This window comes from Somniosus microcephalus, chromosome 1 (assembly GCF_052327205.1).
Source record: "Somniosus microcephalus isolate GS21.2 chromosome 1, FLI_Smic_1.0, whole genome shotgun sequence".
NCBI lineage: Eukaryota > Metazoa > Chordata > Chondrichthyes > Squaliformes > Somniosidae > Somniosus > Somniosus microcephalus.
Window position 1 is genome coordinate 399,453,807 of NC_140987.1, and position 17,794 is coordinate 399,471,600.

Here is a 17,794-nt window from a genome sequence, read left to right on the forward strand (position 1 = left end):
CAAACCGCTTACACTTTATAAAAAGTTTTAGGGCTCAATTTAATGTTGCCTGCTATTCTTTTCTCATAACCTCTCTTTGCCTCCCATAGTAACTTTTTCAATTCCCTCCTGTACTTTTCATAATCTTCCTGGTTATTAACTGAATCTTGCTCCTGGCATTTGTCATAAATCGCCTTTTTCTGTTTTATTTTAACTTTTATTTCTTTTGTCATCCAGGGCGCATTAACTTCGAACACTCTACCTTTTCCCTTCATAGGAATATGCCTAGTTTGTACCTGAACTATCTCTTCCCTGAATGCCCTCCATTGCTCCGTTACAGCTTTACCCTGCAATCGCTTTTTCCAATCTACCTGTACTAGGTCCCTTCTTATATCACTGAAATTAGCTCTTCCCCACTTTAGCATTTTTACCTTCGATATTTTCTGGTCTCTTTCCATAATTACTCTAAACCGAATTATGTTGTGGCCACTGTTAGTTAGATGATCTCCTACTGTAACACACTCCACTTGTCCTACTTCATTTCCCAGAACCAGATCCAATAATGCTTCCTTCCTTGTTGGACTGGAGACATATTGATCGAGAAAGTTCTCCTGTGCACATATCAGAAATTCTTCACCTTCCCTACTCTTAGCACTATTTTTTCGCAGTCTAGATTAGGGTAATTAAAGTCTCCTACTACTACTACTACTCTATTTTTGTTACATGTTTTTGAAATTTGCTGATCTATCTTCTTCTCATTGTTTGAAGCTCTATAAACAACTCACAACAATGTAACGATAGCAAAATACTGCAGATGTTGGAAATCCGAAATAACAACAGAAAATGCTGGAAAAACTCAGCAGGTTAGGCAACATCCGTGGAGAGAAATTGGAGTTGACGTTTTGGGTCGAACCCTTCTTCAAAACTGGAAATAAAAGAAAATAGATCGAAGGCAGGGCTGCGATTGGACAAAAGAAGTGAAAGAAACAAAAGAAGTAAAAGAGACAATAAAAGGTATTCGAAGCTAGACGAGATGGTAATAGGCTGAGATTGGGTGTAAAGTTTACTGGCAGGGCAAGAGATAGCTGCCAGGTGAGAGAGAGAAACAAAAGGAAAGGGGGGGGGGGAAAGGAGTGGAAAAATTACAAGAAAAAATGTAATAGGGGCCGAGGTTATGATCTGAAATTGTTGAACTCGATATTGAGTCCGGAAGGCTGCAGAGTGCCTAATAGGAACAGCACCTCATCTTCCGATTAGGCTCTCTGCAGCTTTCCGGACTCAATATCGAGTTCAACAATTTCAGATCATAACCTCGGCCCCTATTACATTTTTTCTTGTAATTTTTCCACTCCTTTCCCCCCACCCCCCCCCCTTTCCTTTTGTTTCTCTCTCACACCTGGCAGCTATCTCTTGCCCTGGCAGTACACTTTACACCCAATCTCAGCCTATTACCATCTCGTCTAGCTTCGAATACCTTTTAGTGTCTCTTTTACTTCTTTTGTTTCTTCCACTTCTTTTGTCCGATTGCAGCCCTGCCTTCGATCTATTTTCTTTTCTTTCCAGTTTTGAAGAAGGGTTCGACCCGAAACGTCAACTCAAATTTCTCTCCACAGATGTTGCCTGACCTGCTGAGTTTTTCCAGCATTTTCTGTTGTTATTCCCAACAATGTAAATTCCTCAACTCAAGCCAAATAGATTCAGTCTTAGAATCATCTAGTAAATCCTTTCTATTTAGAACATCATCCTTAATCATCCTTAATCAATACAGCCAGGCCACCTCCTCTTTTTCTTTCTCTATCATTCCTGAATACTTGGCAACCAGGATTAAAAATCCATTCCTGGCCATGTTTGAGCCATGTCTCTGTTAATGCAACTATGTTATAATCCCATGTAGCAATTTGTGCCTGCGGCTCACTAGCCTTATTAGTTACATTACGGACATTGATGTACATACATTCTTTAGATGTGAACTGTTCAACCGTCCAAAGAACATTTCTCTCCCCCAGTAGCACAGGAACTATTACATATCGCATGAAATATTTGGTTTCCCTGCAGTATTCTGCAGACAGTATCACAGCAAAGTGCAATGTTTGTCCCATCATGAAGCACCAGACAGTCTCTGTTCAGACCCCAGACAGTAGGGCCAGGCATATTACCTCGTGCTGGCGGAATGTACTTCTGCATTGCACTTATATACAGCTGGAGGATGAGCTGGGGGGTGGAGCCCATGAAGGCTTGCATGACAGATGCCCGCTGAAAGGCATTGCGGTGGATAACCAACTTTCTTGTCGAATGGTCCACTTCTTTTTCAAAATCATTTGATTGGCCATGATGGAGTATTTTTTTCCGGGTGATGCTGACATACGGTTCTTCACGTTTCCCAGACTTGCAGAACACAACAATGGCTTCTAGACACCTGTCAGAAACAAGGACACAATCAAATTTTAAAAAATTGCCCAAGTGCAATTCTTTACTTTGCTTTAATCAAAAGGTCGTGGGGGGAGGGTGACCCCTCTAATTGTTTGGATGGTCTTATCAATCTCTTCAGTCCCAAGACAGACTGTAACCTCCTCCAGCCCTACAACCCTCCGAGATATCTGCGTTCCTCCAATTCTGGCCTCTTGAGCATCCCTGACTTTAGTCGCTCCACCATTGGTGGCTGTGCCTCGAGTTACCAAGGCCCTAAGCTCTGGAATTCCCAGCCTAAATCTTTCCACCACGCTACCTCGCTTTCCTCCTTTAAGACGCTCCTTAAAACCTAACTCTTTGATCCTCATCTACCATAATATCTCATGTGGCTCGGTGTCAAATTTTGTTTGATATGAAGCACCTTGGGACGTTTAATACGTTAAAGGTGCTATATAGATACAAGTTGTTGTCGAGGCCTAAGGTGGTCCTAATGTCCATCGTTCATTTTAATGTCTAGAACCGCTTTGTTCTGAAAACAGTCCAGTAAGATAACTAGAACAAAAGCAAAATACTGCGGATTCTGGAAATCTAAAATCTGATGAAAGGTCATCGACCTGAAACGTTAACTCTGTTTCTCCACAGATGCTACCTGACCTGAGTGTTTTCCAGCATTTTCTGTTTTTATACCAGTAAGATAACTGTCTAGTAGATGAGCCAGTAAGGTGTTAATATGCTAATAGTTTGATTGCAACCTTTGTCTACCCACATGCTTTGTTCAGATGACTGATCAATTATAATAAAAACAGAAAATGCAGGAACTACTCAGCAGGTCAGGCAGCATCTATGGGGAGAGAAACAGGGTTAACAGGGCCCCTGCACTAGCTTAAAATCTATTACATCTCTAACTTTTTCCAGTTCTGACGAAAGGTCATCAACCTGAAACGTTAACTCTGTTTCTCTCTCTCTAGATGTTGCCTGACTTGCTGAATATTTCCAGCATTTTCTGTTTTTATTTCAGATTTCCAGCATCTGCGGTATTTTGCTTTTTTGGACTGGTTAACAAAAGGATTTGTCTTTAACACCAGGTGCATTCACACTCCAACTGTAGTGTTGGTGCAAAGCAGTTTGGCTTTACACGGATGATGCAATTAAAGTGTTAATGCAGCCACAAAGCTGAGAGAATCCCCAGAAGCGGCACGCTCACTTTGCTTCCTTTGGGAATCGGTTTAAGGCTATGCAGTCGATTTACACTCTAAGGTTTAGTGTAAGTGCAAAGGGATTTTGGCTTTGGATAGATGCTAAACTTGTGAAGGGTGAACGCACCCTCAGATGGACACTTGACATTCTATATAGTTCTTGGTGCTACAAAGGGGGAGGGGAGGAAAGAACAAAATGGAAGGTCTATGGTAGGATGGAAGGCAGGAGAGATTAAATGACAAAGGTATGATAGTACAAAGCAAAAGGAGATGGTAATGGGACAAGAAACAAAAGATGAGTCTAGAAGTGGTGTAAATGGGGATGGTAGAATCATCAATAGCTGCCATGTGAAAAAATAGGGTAAAAGGTTATGGTCTGAAATTGTTGAACTCGATGTTGAGTCCAGAAGGCTATAAACTGCCTAATCAAAAGATAAGGTGCTGTTTCTTGAGCTTACACTGTTCCAACGAAGCTCAATGTAAGAGGCCGAAGACAGAGGTCAGAGCGGGAGTGGAGCGAAGAATTAAAGTGACAGGCGACCGGAAGCTCGGCGTCATGCTTACGGGCTGAACGGAGGTGTTCCACAAAGCGGACACCCAATCTGCGTTTGGTCTCCCCAATGTAGAGGAGATCGCATCGTGAGCAGCAAATACAATATACTAAATTGCAAGAAGTACAACTGTTTCACCTGGAAGGAGTGTTTGGGGCCCTGGACAGTGGGAAAGGAGGAGGTACTCGAGAACCTGCAGCAACCTACAATCGTTTGACAATTAAGCATGGATTTTTAGGAAAGCATTTTTGTTGATTATGACTTCCTATTTATTTTCTTCTCCAAAATGCACAAACTCATGCTGGCACCCATTTGTTACCTCACACAAATGACCAATCTTCATGAGCAAGCCAGGGCATTTGACAGAAGGAGGGGGGCAGGGTGGCATTAACAACAACTTGCTTTTCATCAACACCTTTAACGTAGAAAAACGTCCCAGGGTGCTTCAGAGGCATTAACAGAAGCACCCAAAATCCTGCCCTTCTCCAAAGTTCACATGTACTTTTCCACAGCAGTCAAGGGATTGCGATCAAGAGCAGAAATCCTGGTTGATTCATATCTTCAATAGTCATGGGGCATCAAGTGCATTTAAGACACCACATGCCACCTGGCTAAGATCAGCTAACTCAAACAGACCAAGGATTAACACAATAGCAAAATACTGCAGATGCTGGAAATCTGAAATAACAACAGAAAGTGCAGCAGGTCAGGCAGCATCGAGGAGAGGAGAAACAGAGTCAATGTTTTGGGTCGAACCCTTCGTCAAATTCTTTGTCAGACCAAGGATTAAACGTGGAATCTTCCTGGTCCGATATGGCTCAATACTACACAACATAGTGCATTTACTGAGCATCCATTGGGAGAAGCCATTATTAACAGATCTTTCAGCAAAATGGCACAACTATAAAAAGCAACAAAGGCATTGATACAAAGTAAGTAATGAGGTGCAAAAAGGGAATATGAAAAGAACTTGTAAGGGATGTCAAAGTTAACAGCAAAAGTTTTAATAAATATAAAGGAGTAATAAAGGTCAATGTGGGGCCAATTAATGATAGATGCAGGCACAACTATGATGGCAATAAGGAAATGGCAGACTTGTTAAATTAATACTTTGTATCCATTCTCACAGTAGAGGAAGAGGGCAAAATACCAGCACTACAAGGGAACCTAAAATTAAGTCAAGGGGAGGAACTTAGTGGATTTAATATAAGTAAATAAATAGTAACGAAGAAAATAATGGGGCTCAAGATTGGCTAAAACTCCAGGACCTGATGGTTTCCATCCAGATGTGTGAGTCATAATTTTCCAAATTCTCTAGATTCAGGTCTAATGTGGCCTAAATCCATGTACAGTTCAAACTGAATGGTAAAGTGGGTTAGCACACTATCCATTTACCTCTCGGACTTGGGTTTGAATCCAGCCTGGACTAGTGGGATGAAAGTCTGAGGACTGCAAGGTGAAATAAGTTTGAAGCACTCTCCATCCAGTTCCAAGTGAGTGCAGATCCATCGCACAAAACTGGCCCTAATATGTCACTGAATTATCAGTTTCACTTACAGCATGGTTGGAGTGAGAAATGGAAATGTCACACTAATGTAGTGGGGTTCATCTTTTCTGAGGTTAAGACTGAGTACATTGTTGGAACAATTGTTGGAAAGAGCTTTGCGTTGTAATTAGCTGTGTTGTACCTAACCTGGGAATGTTTGCTGTTGACAATGGGAGACTGAAATGGCGAGTGTTTCATTCCCCAGCTCTACTGTCCTTTACTTTGATAAGCACAAAATCTCACCAAAAATATATTTTTAATAGCGTTACTAACAAACTATATATATTACTTCTAATCTACATTGACTGACAATGAAAGTCTATGACAACAACAATCATTGCTAACCTGATGATGGGTCCCATCTGCAGTAGATGAAGCAGCAGTACGAATGGTCTGTTCTTGCCCAGTTCCCGATGGATTAAGATCAACGTAAACTGCACCAGCACAGATGGTACCAACATGAAGGTGATTGTCAGTCCCAACCAATATGAATCGCCCCAACGGCTGTATAAGGCACAGAGAAAGCCACCGGCTATGGCTTCTGCCATGAACAGGATTGTAGAGATGAAGATGCTGGCTGGCAACTTTGCCCGGTGCAGTACAAGAGTTGCTGAGTTGCGATCAGCTTCTCCTCTGTCAATTGCTCCCATCTTCTCCATTCCAAACTATAGTTGCAAGCTCACCTAGGAACACAAATAAGTTATATTATATACAAACTTAATATGTAGAGAATAATGGCTACTTGGGACTGTGTTCCACTGCATTCTAATCAAGGGATTCAAATGGTTTATACACAGAACTAGTGGCTGTCCCCATGATAAGTCAAAAGATACACTGTTTTATAAGGACAGGAACATTATATAAAAAAAGACTTGTATTTAAATCCTTTTACAACCTCAGGATGTCCCAAAGTGCTTTACAGCCAATGAAGTACTTTTGAAGTGTAGTCACTGTTTTAATGTAGGAAACTAATGTTTAATCTGGTCTGTCCTTTTAAGACCACTTGTTAGTGATTTCAGATCTGCATTAGATATTCTTCATGTTCAATGTCATTGGTTTCTTCCATAACCAGACCCCATGGCCTTTATGATCAAGAGTTTGCCATTACTGCCCAATATCTAGTCACATGTGCAGGAAAAGTGCCCTAACAATGCCCTGAGATTGCTAAAATGGTGTTTGCAACAATCCTGCTGAGTTCTGGGGAAAGAAGTTGATGCTAAGAACCATTGGTACTCAATAGTGTGAAGGCAAAGGGCCTATCACAGTTAGCAGTTGATTCTAATTTCTGTCTGGAGCTAGCCACATCCAGGTTTATCAAGGTTGAATGGTGGGTTATATCATAGGTAAGTGCCCGGGATGACCTAAAGCAAAGTCATCCTTATTTTGCAAAAGTGAAAAAGTTCTCGCAATTAAACCTAGAAATGGCCGAATCCTTTTCTGGATTGTCTTACCACTATTAGGAACATAGGAACAGGAGTAGGCCAGTCATCCCCTCAAGCCTGTTCCGCCATTCAATGAGATCATGGCTGATCTGTACCTTAACTCCATCTACCTGCCTTGGTTCTGTAACCCTCATTACCCTTGACTGACAAAAATCTATCAATCTCAGTTATGACATTTTCAATTGACCTAGCCTCAACAGCTCTTTGGAAGAGAGAGTGTTCCAGGTTTCCATTACCCTTTGAGTGAAGAAGTGCTTTTTGACATCACCCCTGAATGGCCAAGCTCTAATTTTAAGGTTATGCCCCCTTGTTCTGGGCTCTCCCACCCGAGGAAGTAGTTTCTCTCTATCTACCCTTTCAAATCCTTTAATCATCTTAAACACCTCAATTAGATCACCCCTTAATCTTCTATACTCAAGGGAATACAAGCCTAGTCTGTGCAACCTGGCCTCCTAATTTAACCCTTTTAACCCTGGTATCATTATGGTGAATCTGAGCTGTACCCCCTCCAATTATTTAAGACCTAACAAAGTGAAAGCAATTTGCACTAATGAGTTACAGACCTTGTGCTTCCTCTAGTCTTAGATTTGCATCAGGAGCTAAATTTCCCTACCAGAAAACAAATATATAGAATCATAGAATCAAAGAACGATACAACACGGAAGGGGGCCAGTCGGCCCATCATGTCATGTCTCTTTGATAGGGCTAGCCAATTAATCCCACTTCCCTGCGTGTTCCACATAGACATGTACATTTATTGGCTTCACGTATTTATCAAATTCTCTTTTGAATGTTACTTCCCAGGCCTTTGTGCACCTTGTTTCTGTGCTCTAAGATTTCATCCTGGTGCCCATCCCCCTGCCAAATAAGTTTAAAAGCTCCCCCCACAGTACTAGTTAACCTTCCTGCGAGGACATTGGTCCCAGCTCTGTTGAGATACATACAACACATCCACCTTGAACAGGTCGCTCCTGCCCCAGAAATGTGAAGCCCTCCCTCCTGCATTATTTCTCCAGCCATGCGTTAACTTGTTTTATATTAGTATTCCTGTACTCGCTCACGCGGGCACTGGGAGTAATCCAGAGATTATTACCTTTGCAGTCGTGCTTTGTAACTTCCTCCCTAGCTCCTAAAACTCTGACTGCAGCACCTCAACCCTTTTCCTTCCTATGTCATTAATTTCCACATGGACCACGCCTTCTGGCTGTTCCCCTTTCCCCTCAGAATGTTCTGCACCCTCTCAGTGATGTCCTTTACCCTGACACCAGGAAAGCAACACACCATTCAGGACTCACATCGGGCGGTTGCAGGAACACCTGTCTATCTCCAGCTAGCGAATCTCCAATGACCACTGCATTTCTACACTTTGCTGTGCCCCCCGTGCAGTCATTTGCCCCACAATGCCATGGATGTGCTGTAGACTGCACTCCCCCAAGGTGTTGTCGCCCTCACTGCTATTCAGTGCTGAAAACCAATTTGAGAGTGCCATGCCCCCGAAGGATTCCTGCACTGACTGCCTCTTCCTACCCTGCCAGATGACCACCCAGTTACTGTTCTCCTGAACTATCTATACCTGCGTGGTGACCACCTCCTGGAACATGCGCTCTGGGAAATTCTCAGCCTCCCGTATGTCCTGCAGCAAATCCAGCGCCCCTCCAGCTCAGAAACCTTGAGCTCGAGTTCGAGCAACTAGAGGCACTTCCTGCACACGTGTTTTATCCAGGACACAGGAAGTGTCCTGGAGTTCCCACATGACACAGGAATTGCAGGCATTGGGTCTCAGCAATCCCATCATTTTGCTTATGGTATCTCGATAGATAGCTCAATAGCTAATCAATGTTCCCCCTAATTTTTTTTTGAGTGCAGGGCCCATTCACAGTTTCACGCATGCGCAGTATTTAACATTTGGAAAAGTCAGTCTCGGGCTGCGTGGGATCGGCAGAGAGCTGCTGAGAGAGAACGTTGTAGCTAATATGTTTTTAGCTTAGTATCCCCTTACTTCTATTTATTATTTAATTATTTATGTACACCAGATTTTTGTTTGATGCAATTTGGATCCCTTTAATGTTGGTATCCTCTACTTAGTTAATTTTAATCCTTTAGATCTAATTAATTACTTGATTATTGCCCCTTGGATTAAAGCACTTAACACCTCCTTCCCCCTCTACACCCAATTCCCATTCTCACCAAGTTGCCATTGCTATTCAGTATAGCAAGCCACTCCCAGCTCTGTGTGTTTAACAAATACAGGTAGACTATCCTTTATCCGAAAACCTTGGGACCAGCTGTGTTTCGGTTTTCGGATTTCAGAAGGTTTTCATCTCCGTATCTGACAACAAACACTGTTGCTTAGCAACAGCTTGTAAACACTCGGGCCCTGCCTTGGAAGCGTCTCTGAAGCTGTTGCTAAGCTACAGAGACTCTTTCCACAGCCTGACTGTTTAAAAAAAATGCTAGGGGAAGAAAAAAAACCTAACAAAACGGCTGCTGATTTCTGCCGTTAGAGCGAGGTTTCTGGCTCCCCCTACTCCGTATCTGAATTCCTTGACTTGGTGGGGGTCTGGGGCTCGACTGCCGCCGCCAGTTGTGGGAAAGCCAGATATCGGCTGACTCCTACGCTAAGCTGGCCCACAAGTCAGGTCGGGGGGGGGGGGGGGGAAGAAAAGAATATCGGACGGGCCGCTGCAGCTATCGGACGGGCCGCTGTATTGTTGGGTTCACTCTCCCGGTACCTCCTTCACACTGCCCGGCTCGGCCTGCAATCTCCTACCCAGGAGGGAACTCTGTGACCCTCTGCCCTGCTCACAGGGAAAAGCAGAGCTCCTGGACCACTCCGGTCATGTTTGGCGCCACTCGGGTCATGTCGTGCGCACGACTTACGCGCCATGAAAAAACTTTCGGTTTTTAGAGGTTTTTGGAAGTGCGGATAAAGGATAGTCTACCTGTATTACTCAAATATATGCCTTTTAGAAACACAGTAGCTACAACTAGTCAGTCAACAGCCAGCCACAACACTCAGCATTTAGTCAGGTACCCACTTACAGACTGTTAACTGCCACTGACTTGGGTAAGTTAAGGTAAAGCTTCAAAGTAAGAAAATTATGTTAAGTTTCAGGGAATCCTAATGCTTCATCTCTCACTCTAGTCTCTAGTCGAGCCCATCATGTGCGTGAATGTCCCAGTGTTTACATTCACTAGACAGATGGTTATCATTTTCATAAGGCAGAAGTTTCTCAAGAAGTGGGCTGAGGCAGCAGGATCAGGTACAAACTTGAATCTCACACTGCAAACCCCTTTCCAAATATGCATGAGATTTCACAGTGCACTCTAAGAAATTCTGACAAACTCAGAAACCTTGTTGGCTTAAAAACTCAGTATCATATAGGACAGTGTAATATATGTGGGTAGAATAAATGAAGGACAGACACCAGTTGCTAGTTCATGAGCTTGCTTAACTAGGCCAGTGTGAACTGAGCATGTTCATACTAAACCATCTAACAAACCATGTGACAATACATTACACTGCTTTCCCTTAAAAAATATGCACATATTCCCCTCAAATACAACAAAACTATGGCTCCACCTTTCCCAGAATTACATGTACCACATAACAAAAACTCCTGTTTTTTTTTTCTTTTAAATCAACTACAAATGAACTACAAATCCAGTTTAAGAACAGGTTTACGGAGCCTTCCTGATCTCACTGAAGATTTTGGTGTTGAACCAATTTTCGGTCTGTTTTGTTCTGGTTCCGAACTCAAAGATGATCCTGTTTCTATCTCAGACTTGTTTGAGCCTGTTACTGTACTTCAGTTACTGAAATCTGAACTGAGTCAAACTCATGTAGGTGTTCATGATCAAGTGGTTCAAGATCACGTCTTGGTTCCTCTCTAGCAGAGATCATTTGATCTACATGAACACTTCGGATGTTGTCACCAATCTCAGCCAAATATCTCTTGGTTCCACCAGCCTCTACCACGGTTCCTATATCCCACTTGTGTGAAATCTACTTATCAGGGGGAGTGAGAACACAAACACACTCGTTTTGTCTGAAACTGCGTTCTTTGATTGCTGTTATAATAACATTTCTGACTCAACTGTTTCCGTTCAACTCTTGAGGCCAAATTTGGTTGAACAAAACTCAATTGTGTTCTCAAATCTCCTCTTCATCAAGAATTCTGCTGGGGTATATCCGGTTGCAGTGTGCGGAGTAGTTATGTACTTCAAGAGATTTGCCAAACGTTGCTTCATGCCGAGTCCCGAACAACCCTGTAACACTTGCTTTTTGAGAGCTTCTTTTACTATTCTGACTGACCTTTCGGCTGCTCCGTTTGAAGCTGGATGGTATGGTGGAATGAGAATGTGTTAGATACCGTTCTATTTCATGGACTCTTGGAATAGAGCAGAACGGGACTGAGGGCCATTGTCAGAAACAAGCTCTTCAGGTAAGCCATGACATGCAAAGATAAACCTCAACTCATCTATGGTACGTTCAGTTGTAGTATTTGAACCCATGTATGACCATCTACAAGTACCAGGAAATAATCATTTGCTTTCTCACAGAAGTCTGCATGTACTCTCTGAAAGGGTCTACTTGGCCATGGCCAGGGTTGTGGTGGAGTTTTAGGTGGTTTGTTTCTGCAATTCTGGCAAATGCTGTATTTGCGGACAAGTGATTCAAGATCACTGTCCAATCCAGGCCAGTAAACAAAGCTTCTTGCAATTGGTTTCATACTGACGACCCCTGGATGTTCAATATGAAGTTTGGTCAGAATTCTCTCTCTTAAAGAAGTAGGTACCACCACTCTGTTTCCCCACTTGATACAAACTTGCTCACAAGACAATTCAGTACGACGGTTATGGAATGGTTTCAACTCTGTGCAAACACTGGTCAGTTCATCCATTCAAGGTGTTTTCATACACTCTTTTCAGTACTGAGTCCTTTTGAGTCTCATCTGCAATCTCAGTTGCATTCACGGGAAAGTCTTTGTCAACTGCACCTAGCGTGAAAATCTCAACTTCTCTCCCAACATGAGTCTTCATGTGGCAACCTGGACAAAGCATCTGCGATTGCGTTTTGCTTTGAAGTGCGATATTCAATCGTATAGTTGTATTGTGTCAACAACACTGCCCAACGTTGCATTCTTGATGCAGCCATTGCAGGGATGGCAGATTTGGGCCCAATGCTGCTAGGAGCGGTTATCAAGGTAAAGTTTCTGCTGATCAGGAACTGTTGGAATTTCTTGATTCCAAACACTATGGTGAATGCTTCCTTTTCAATTTGTGCGTAATTTCTTTCGCTCTTTGTGTGAGTGGTATTTGATTAAACTTACACTCATATGTGTCTTTACTCATGATAGAGCAGTCCGCTGCCGTGTCAATACACATATCAATATATTGGTCATTGATCAAAAGTTCTGTACGGAAGTCTTTCTCACGACTGCTAGTGTTGCCGCTAGTGTCACAGATACTGTAGATGCCTAGTTCTTCAACATCAGATGTGTTCACTTCATATTGTGAATTCCTCCCTTTTGTTGTTGCTGCTTTGCATTGCCACTAGAATGGTTCTTACTTCCTGCTTTCGATCTAGCTCTGCAAGCTGTTGAAATATGGCGTTGCTTCTGGCAGTGAAAACACTTCGTATTTCTGAATCGGCAGGTCTGTGGTGAATGATTTCCATTGCAGCAATAACAATTCACTGAACTGCTCTCACTGACATGCTTTTGACTTGGTCTCACAGCTTTAGGTTCGACAGTGGCTTTGTGACTGTAGACCTCAGCTGCACTAGTCACTCGAGTTGGACGGAGCTCCCTAGCAATCTTAGATGCCATCTCCATAGATAGGGCAATTTTACATGCTATGTCAAACGTTAGGTTCGGAGTGTTCAGTAACTTGGACTGTGCGCTCATCTACCAGTCCACACACAAACTTATCTCGCAATGCACGATCCAAAAATGTGCCAAAGTTATAATACAAAGACAGGTTTTTAAGAGCTACAATGTACTCACTGATGGTTTCACTTTGTTTTTGGTTTCTGGTACCAAACTTATAGCTCTCAGCTATTTCAAATGGCTTTGGGTCGAAATAGTCCTCAAGTTTCTCGACAATGTCTTCAAATGACACATCCTTCGCTTTCCCTGACGCGAGTAAATTTGTCAACGTTCCGTAGACATCTGGCCCGATCTCCGTTAAAAAAATTGCTTTCTTCCGTTCACGAATTACTTTATTTTGAGCTTGAACATTCTCATCTGCACCTTCGGTCTCAATAATGTTATTGTGCCTTTAAAAACATCTCCATCCGCTCAATGTAAGAACTGAATGGTTCGCGAGCTCGGTCATATGTGCCGAGGCATCGGATGAATCCCGTAGGCATGGCTATGATTGTCCCGATCCCGTTGAACAGTGACTCAGCAAACTACCTGTGAGAATCACCACCACTGTTGCAGTGTCAGCTGTGGCTCAGTTGGTAGCACACTCACCTCTGAGTCAGAAGGTTGTGGGTTCAAGTCCCACTCCAGGGACTTGAGCACATAAAGCTAGGTTGATACTGCAGTGCAGTGCTGAGGGAGTGCTGCACTGTTGGAGGTGCTGTCTTTTGGATGAGACGTTAAACCGAGGCCCCGTCTGGTCTTTCAGGTGGACGTAAAAGATCCTATGGCATTATTTCAAAGAAGAGTAGGGGAGTAATCCCCGGTGTCCTGGCCAATATTTAACCCTCAACCAACATAACAAAAACAGATTATCTGGTCATTATCACATTGCTGTTTGTGGGAGCTTGCTGTGCACAAATTGGCTGCCGCGTTTCCCACATTTCAACAGTGACTCTACTTCAAAAAAGTACTTAATTGGCTGTAAAGCGCTTTGAGACGTCCGGTGGTCGTGAAAGGCGCTATAGAAATGCAAGTCTTTCTTTCTATACATTCACACGAAGGCAAAGCACAGACGATTCTGCATCGGCATTAACAGTAAAACATCGCAAAAAAAATTCAGTTTAGGTGTCACAAAATCACCTAAAACTTTTCCACTCGACGGTTGAGCACGGTGTCCTTCCATGATCCCTAAAAATAGCTTTAGGATCCCATTCTCATTGCCAAAATGTAATACATGTGGGTAGAACAAATGAAGGACAGAGACACCAGTTGCTAGTCCATGCGCTTGCTTTACTAGGCCAGTGTGAACTGAGCAAGCTCATACTAAACTATGTGACAAACCATATGATAATACATTACAGACAGGTTGGCATATGTGGAGTTATCTTCTTAGGCAGTCCCTCGGAACTGAGGATGACTTGCTTCCACATTAAAAATGAGCTCGCAGGTGGCTGATTAGTCCAATGCGGGACCTACAGTCTCTGTCACAGGTGAGGCAGACGGTGGTTGAAGGGGCGGGTGGGTGGGGTGCTTGGGTTGACGTGCGCTCCCTGCGCTAGGCTTCCGCTTGCTCCCGGCGAAGAGACTCGAGGTGTTCGGCGCCTTCCCGGATGCTTCTCCTCCACTTTGTGCGGTCTTGGGCCAGCGATTCCCAGGTGTCGGTGGGGATGTTGCACTTTTTCAAGGAGGCTTTGAGGGTGTCCTTGAAGCGTTTCTTCTGCTCACCTGGGGCTCTCTTGCCGTGCCGGAGCTCCGAGTAGAGCGCTTGTTTTGGGAGTCTCGTGTCGGGCATGCGGACAATGTGACCCGTCTATCGGAGCTGATTGAGCGTGGTCAGAGCTTCGATGCTGGGGATGTTGGCCTGAGCAAGTACACTGACATTGGTGCGCCTATCCTGCCAATGGATTTGCAGGATCTTGCGGAGGCAGCGTTGGTGGTACCTCTCCAGTGCTTTGAGGTGCCTGCTGTACATGGTCCATGTCTCTGAGGCATACAGCAGGGCAGGTATCACTGCTGCCCTGTAGACCATGAGCTTAGTGCCGGGTTTGAGGTCCTGGTCTTCAAACACTCTCTTCCTCAGGTGACCGAAGGCTGCACTGGCACACTGAAGGCAGTGTTGGACTTCGTCGTCGACGTCTGCCCTTGTTGACAGTAGGCTCCCGAGGTATGGAAAGTGGTCCACGTTGTCCAAGGCCTTGTTGTGAATTTTGATAATCGGGGGGCAGCACTGTGTGGCGGGGGCAGGTTGGTAGAGGACCTTTGTCTTACGGATGTTTAGTGTAAGGCCTATGCTCTCGTATGCTTCGGTGAAGGTGTTTATGATGGTTTGGAGTTCGACCTCTGAGTGAGCGCAGACGCAAGCATCGTCTGCATACTGTAATTCGATGACAGAGGATGGGACGACCTTGAATCGGGACTGGAGGCGATGGAGGTTGAACAGTTTCCCGTTTGTTCTGTAAATTAGCTCCACTCCAGTGGGGAGCTTACTGAGGGTGAGATGGAGCATTGCAGCAAGGAAGATTGAGAAGAGCGTTGGTGCGATGACACAGCCTTGCTTGACCCCGGTTCGTACGTGAATTGGGTCTGTGGTGGAACCGTTGGTCAGGATTACGGCTTGCATGTCATCGTGAAGCAGGCGGAGGATGGTGATAAACTTTTGAGGGCAGCCGAATTTGAGGAGGACACTCCATAATCCCTCACGGTTGACATATTAAACCATGTTGACATACTAAACCATATAGATGGTTACTGGGAGTTCTTGAGTCTCTTCAGCTGAGTTATAGCAACCGTGAGGGATTATGGAGTGTCCTCCTCAAATTCGGCTGCCCTCAAAAGTTTGTCACTATCCTCCGCCTGCTTCACGACGACATGCAAGCCGTGATCCTGACCAACGGATCCACCACAGACCCGATTCACGTACGAACCGGGGTCAAGCAAGGCTGTGTCATCGCACCAACGCTCTTCTCGATCTTCCTTGCTGCAATGCTCCATCTCGCCCTCAGTAAGCTCCCCACTGGTGTGGAGCTAATTTACAGAACAAACGGGAAACTGTTCAACCTCCGTCGCCTCCAGTCCAGATCCAAGGTCGTCCCATCCTCTGTCGTAGAATTACAGTATGCAGATGATGCTTGCGTCTGCACTCACTCAGAGGTCGAACTCCAAACCATTGTAAACACCTTCACCGAAGCATACGAGAGCATGGGCCTTACACTAAACATCTGTAAGACAAAGGTCCTCTACCAACCTGCCCCCGCCACACAGTGCTGCCCCCCCCCGATTATCAAAATCCACGACGAGGCTTTGGACAACGTGGACCACTTTCCATACCTCGGAAGCCTACTGTCAACAAGGGCAGACGTTGACGACAAAGTCCAACACCGCCTTCAGTGTGCCAGTGCAGCCTTCGGTCACCTGAGGAAGAGAGTGTTTGAAGACCAGGACCTCAAACCCGGCATTAGGCTCATGGTCTGCAGGGCAGCAGTGATACCCGCCCTGCTGTATGCCTCAGAGACATGGACCATGTACAGCAGGCACCTCAAAGCACTGGAGAGGTACCACCAACGCTGCCTCCGCAAGATCCTGCAAATCCATTGGCAGGATAGGCGCACCAATGTCAGTGTTCTTGCTCAGGCCAACATCCCCAGCATCGAAGCTTGACCACGCTCAATCAGCTCCGATGGACGGGTCACATTGTCCGCATGCCCGATACGAGACTCCCAAAACAAGCGCTCTACTCGGAGCTCCGGCACGGTAAGAGAGCCCCAGGTGGGCAGAGGAAACGCATCAAGGACACCCTCAAAGCCTCCTTGAAAAAGTGTAACATCCCCACCGACACCTGGGAATCGCTGGCCCAAGACCGCACAAAGTGGAGGAGAAGCATCCGGGAAGGCGCCGAACACCTAGAGACTCTTTGCCGGGGGCAAGCGGAAGCCAAGCGCAGGCAGCGCAAGGAGCGCACGTCAACCCAAGCACCTCACCCACCCGCCCCTTCAACCACTGTCTGCCCCACCTGTGACAGAGACTGTAGGTCCCGCATTGGACTAATCAGTCACCTGCGGACTCATTTTTAATGTGGAAGCAAGTCATCCTCTGTTCCGAGGGACTGCCTAAGAAGATGATCTCAGGCTATCAACTACAGATCACTTTAAGAAATAAAATTAACAGAAGCAAATTCCAAAGATCATCAGATAGACAAATCACATTGCTTTTTTTAAACTTACATAATCTGTTTCGAAATAACAAAATATCTCAAGACTATCGATCACAGAAGTAACTCTTAGTTTAGACTAACAACTATGATGTGAAGTTTATAAGTCAAATCAGATATTCATGGACTTTTCCACTGGCATCAACTCAACAATTATCTGGAAAAGCAGAAATTCACAGGAATTGTGATACAGAGTGACATTATACCCCTTGGTTACTTTAAAATCCAAACTGGGATAAAGAAGATCAAAAAGGTGCCTTCACAGTAGACAAAAGCTATTGATCAAAATAGGGCTCAAAGACACGGAAACTGCCCAACTGGTTTTCCTGATGTAATATTTACACCTGATCCTGATTTACCTCTTCCCCCTTCCCCCTTCCCCCCCACCCCCACCATCCTGCTAACAGCAGTCATCTGTGATACTTGTTCACAAATCAATCCATTACACAACCTCCTTCAAAGTGACAAAACACATTAGACAAGGCCTGCAATTCCTCGATTCTAAGCAAGACAGCTAAAAGAATCTCCCAGCATGAGGTCGCAGTAACCAAATTAAAGTGATTACAATGCTGACACAACTCTAAGATCCATACA

General features: G+C 44.5%; 1 protein-coding gene across 1 annotated transcript in view; it reads right to left on the reverse strand.

Moving 5' to 3' along the window:
* The window catches only part of LOC147125137 (endoplasmic reticulum membrane adapter protein XK-like), a 50,857-nt gene that overhangs the window by 10,510 nt on the left and 22,553 nt on the right, over positions 1-17,794 (reverse strand). Inside the window, exons 2-3 of the mRNA XM_085997890.1 lie at positions 6,027-6,364; positions 2,136-2,395 (exon numbers count right to left, since the gene is read on the reverse strand). Coding sequence (XP_085854016.1) covers positions 2,136-2,395; positions 6,027-6,340 — 574 coding nt within the window. The 5' untranslated portion in view covers positions 6,341-6,364. The remainder of the gene's footprint in view (positions 1-2,135; positions 2,396-6,026; positions 6,365-17,794) is intronic.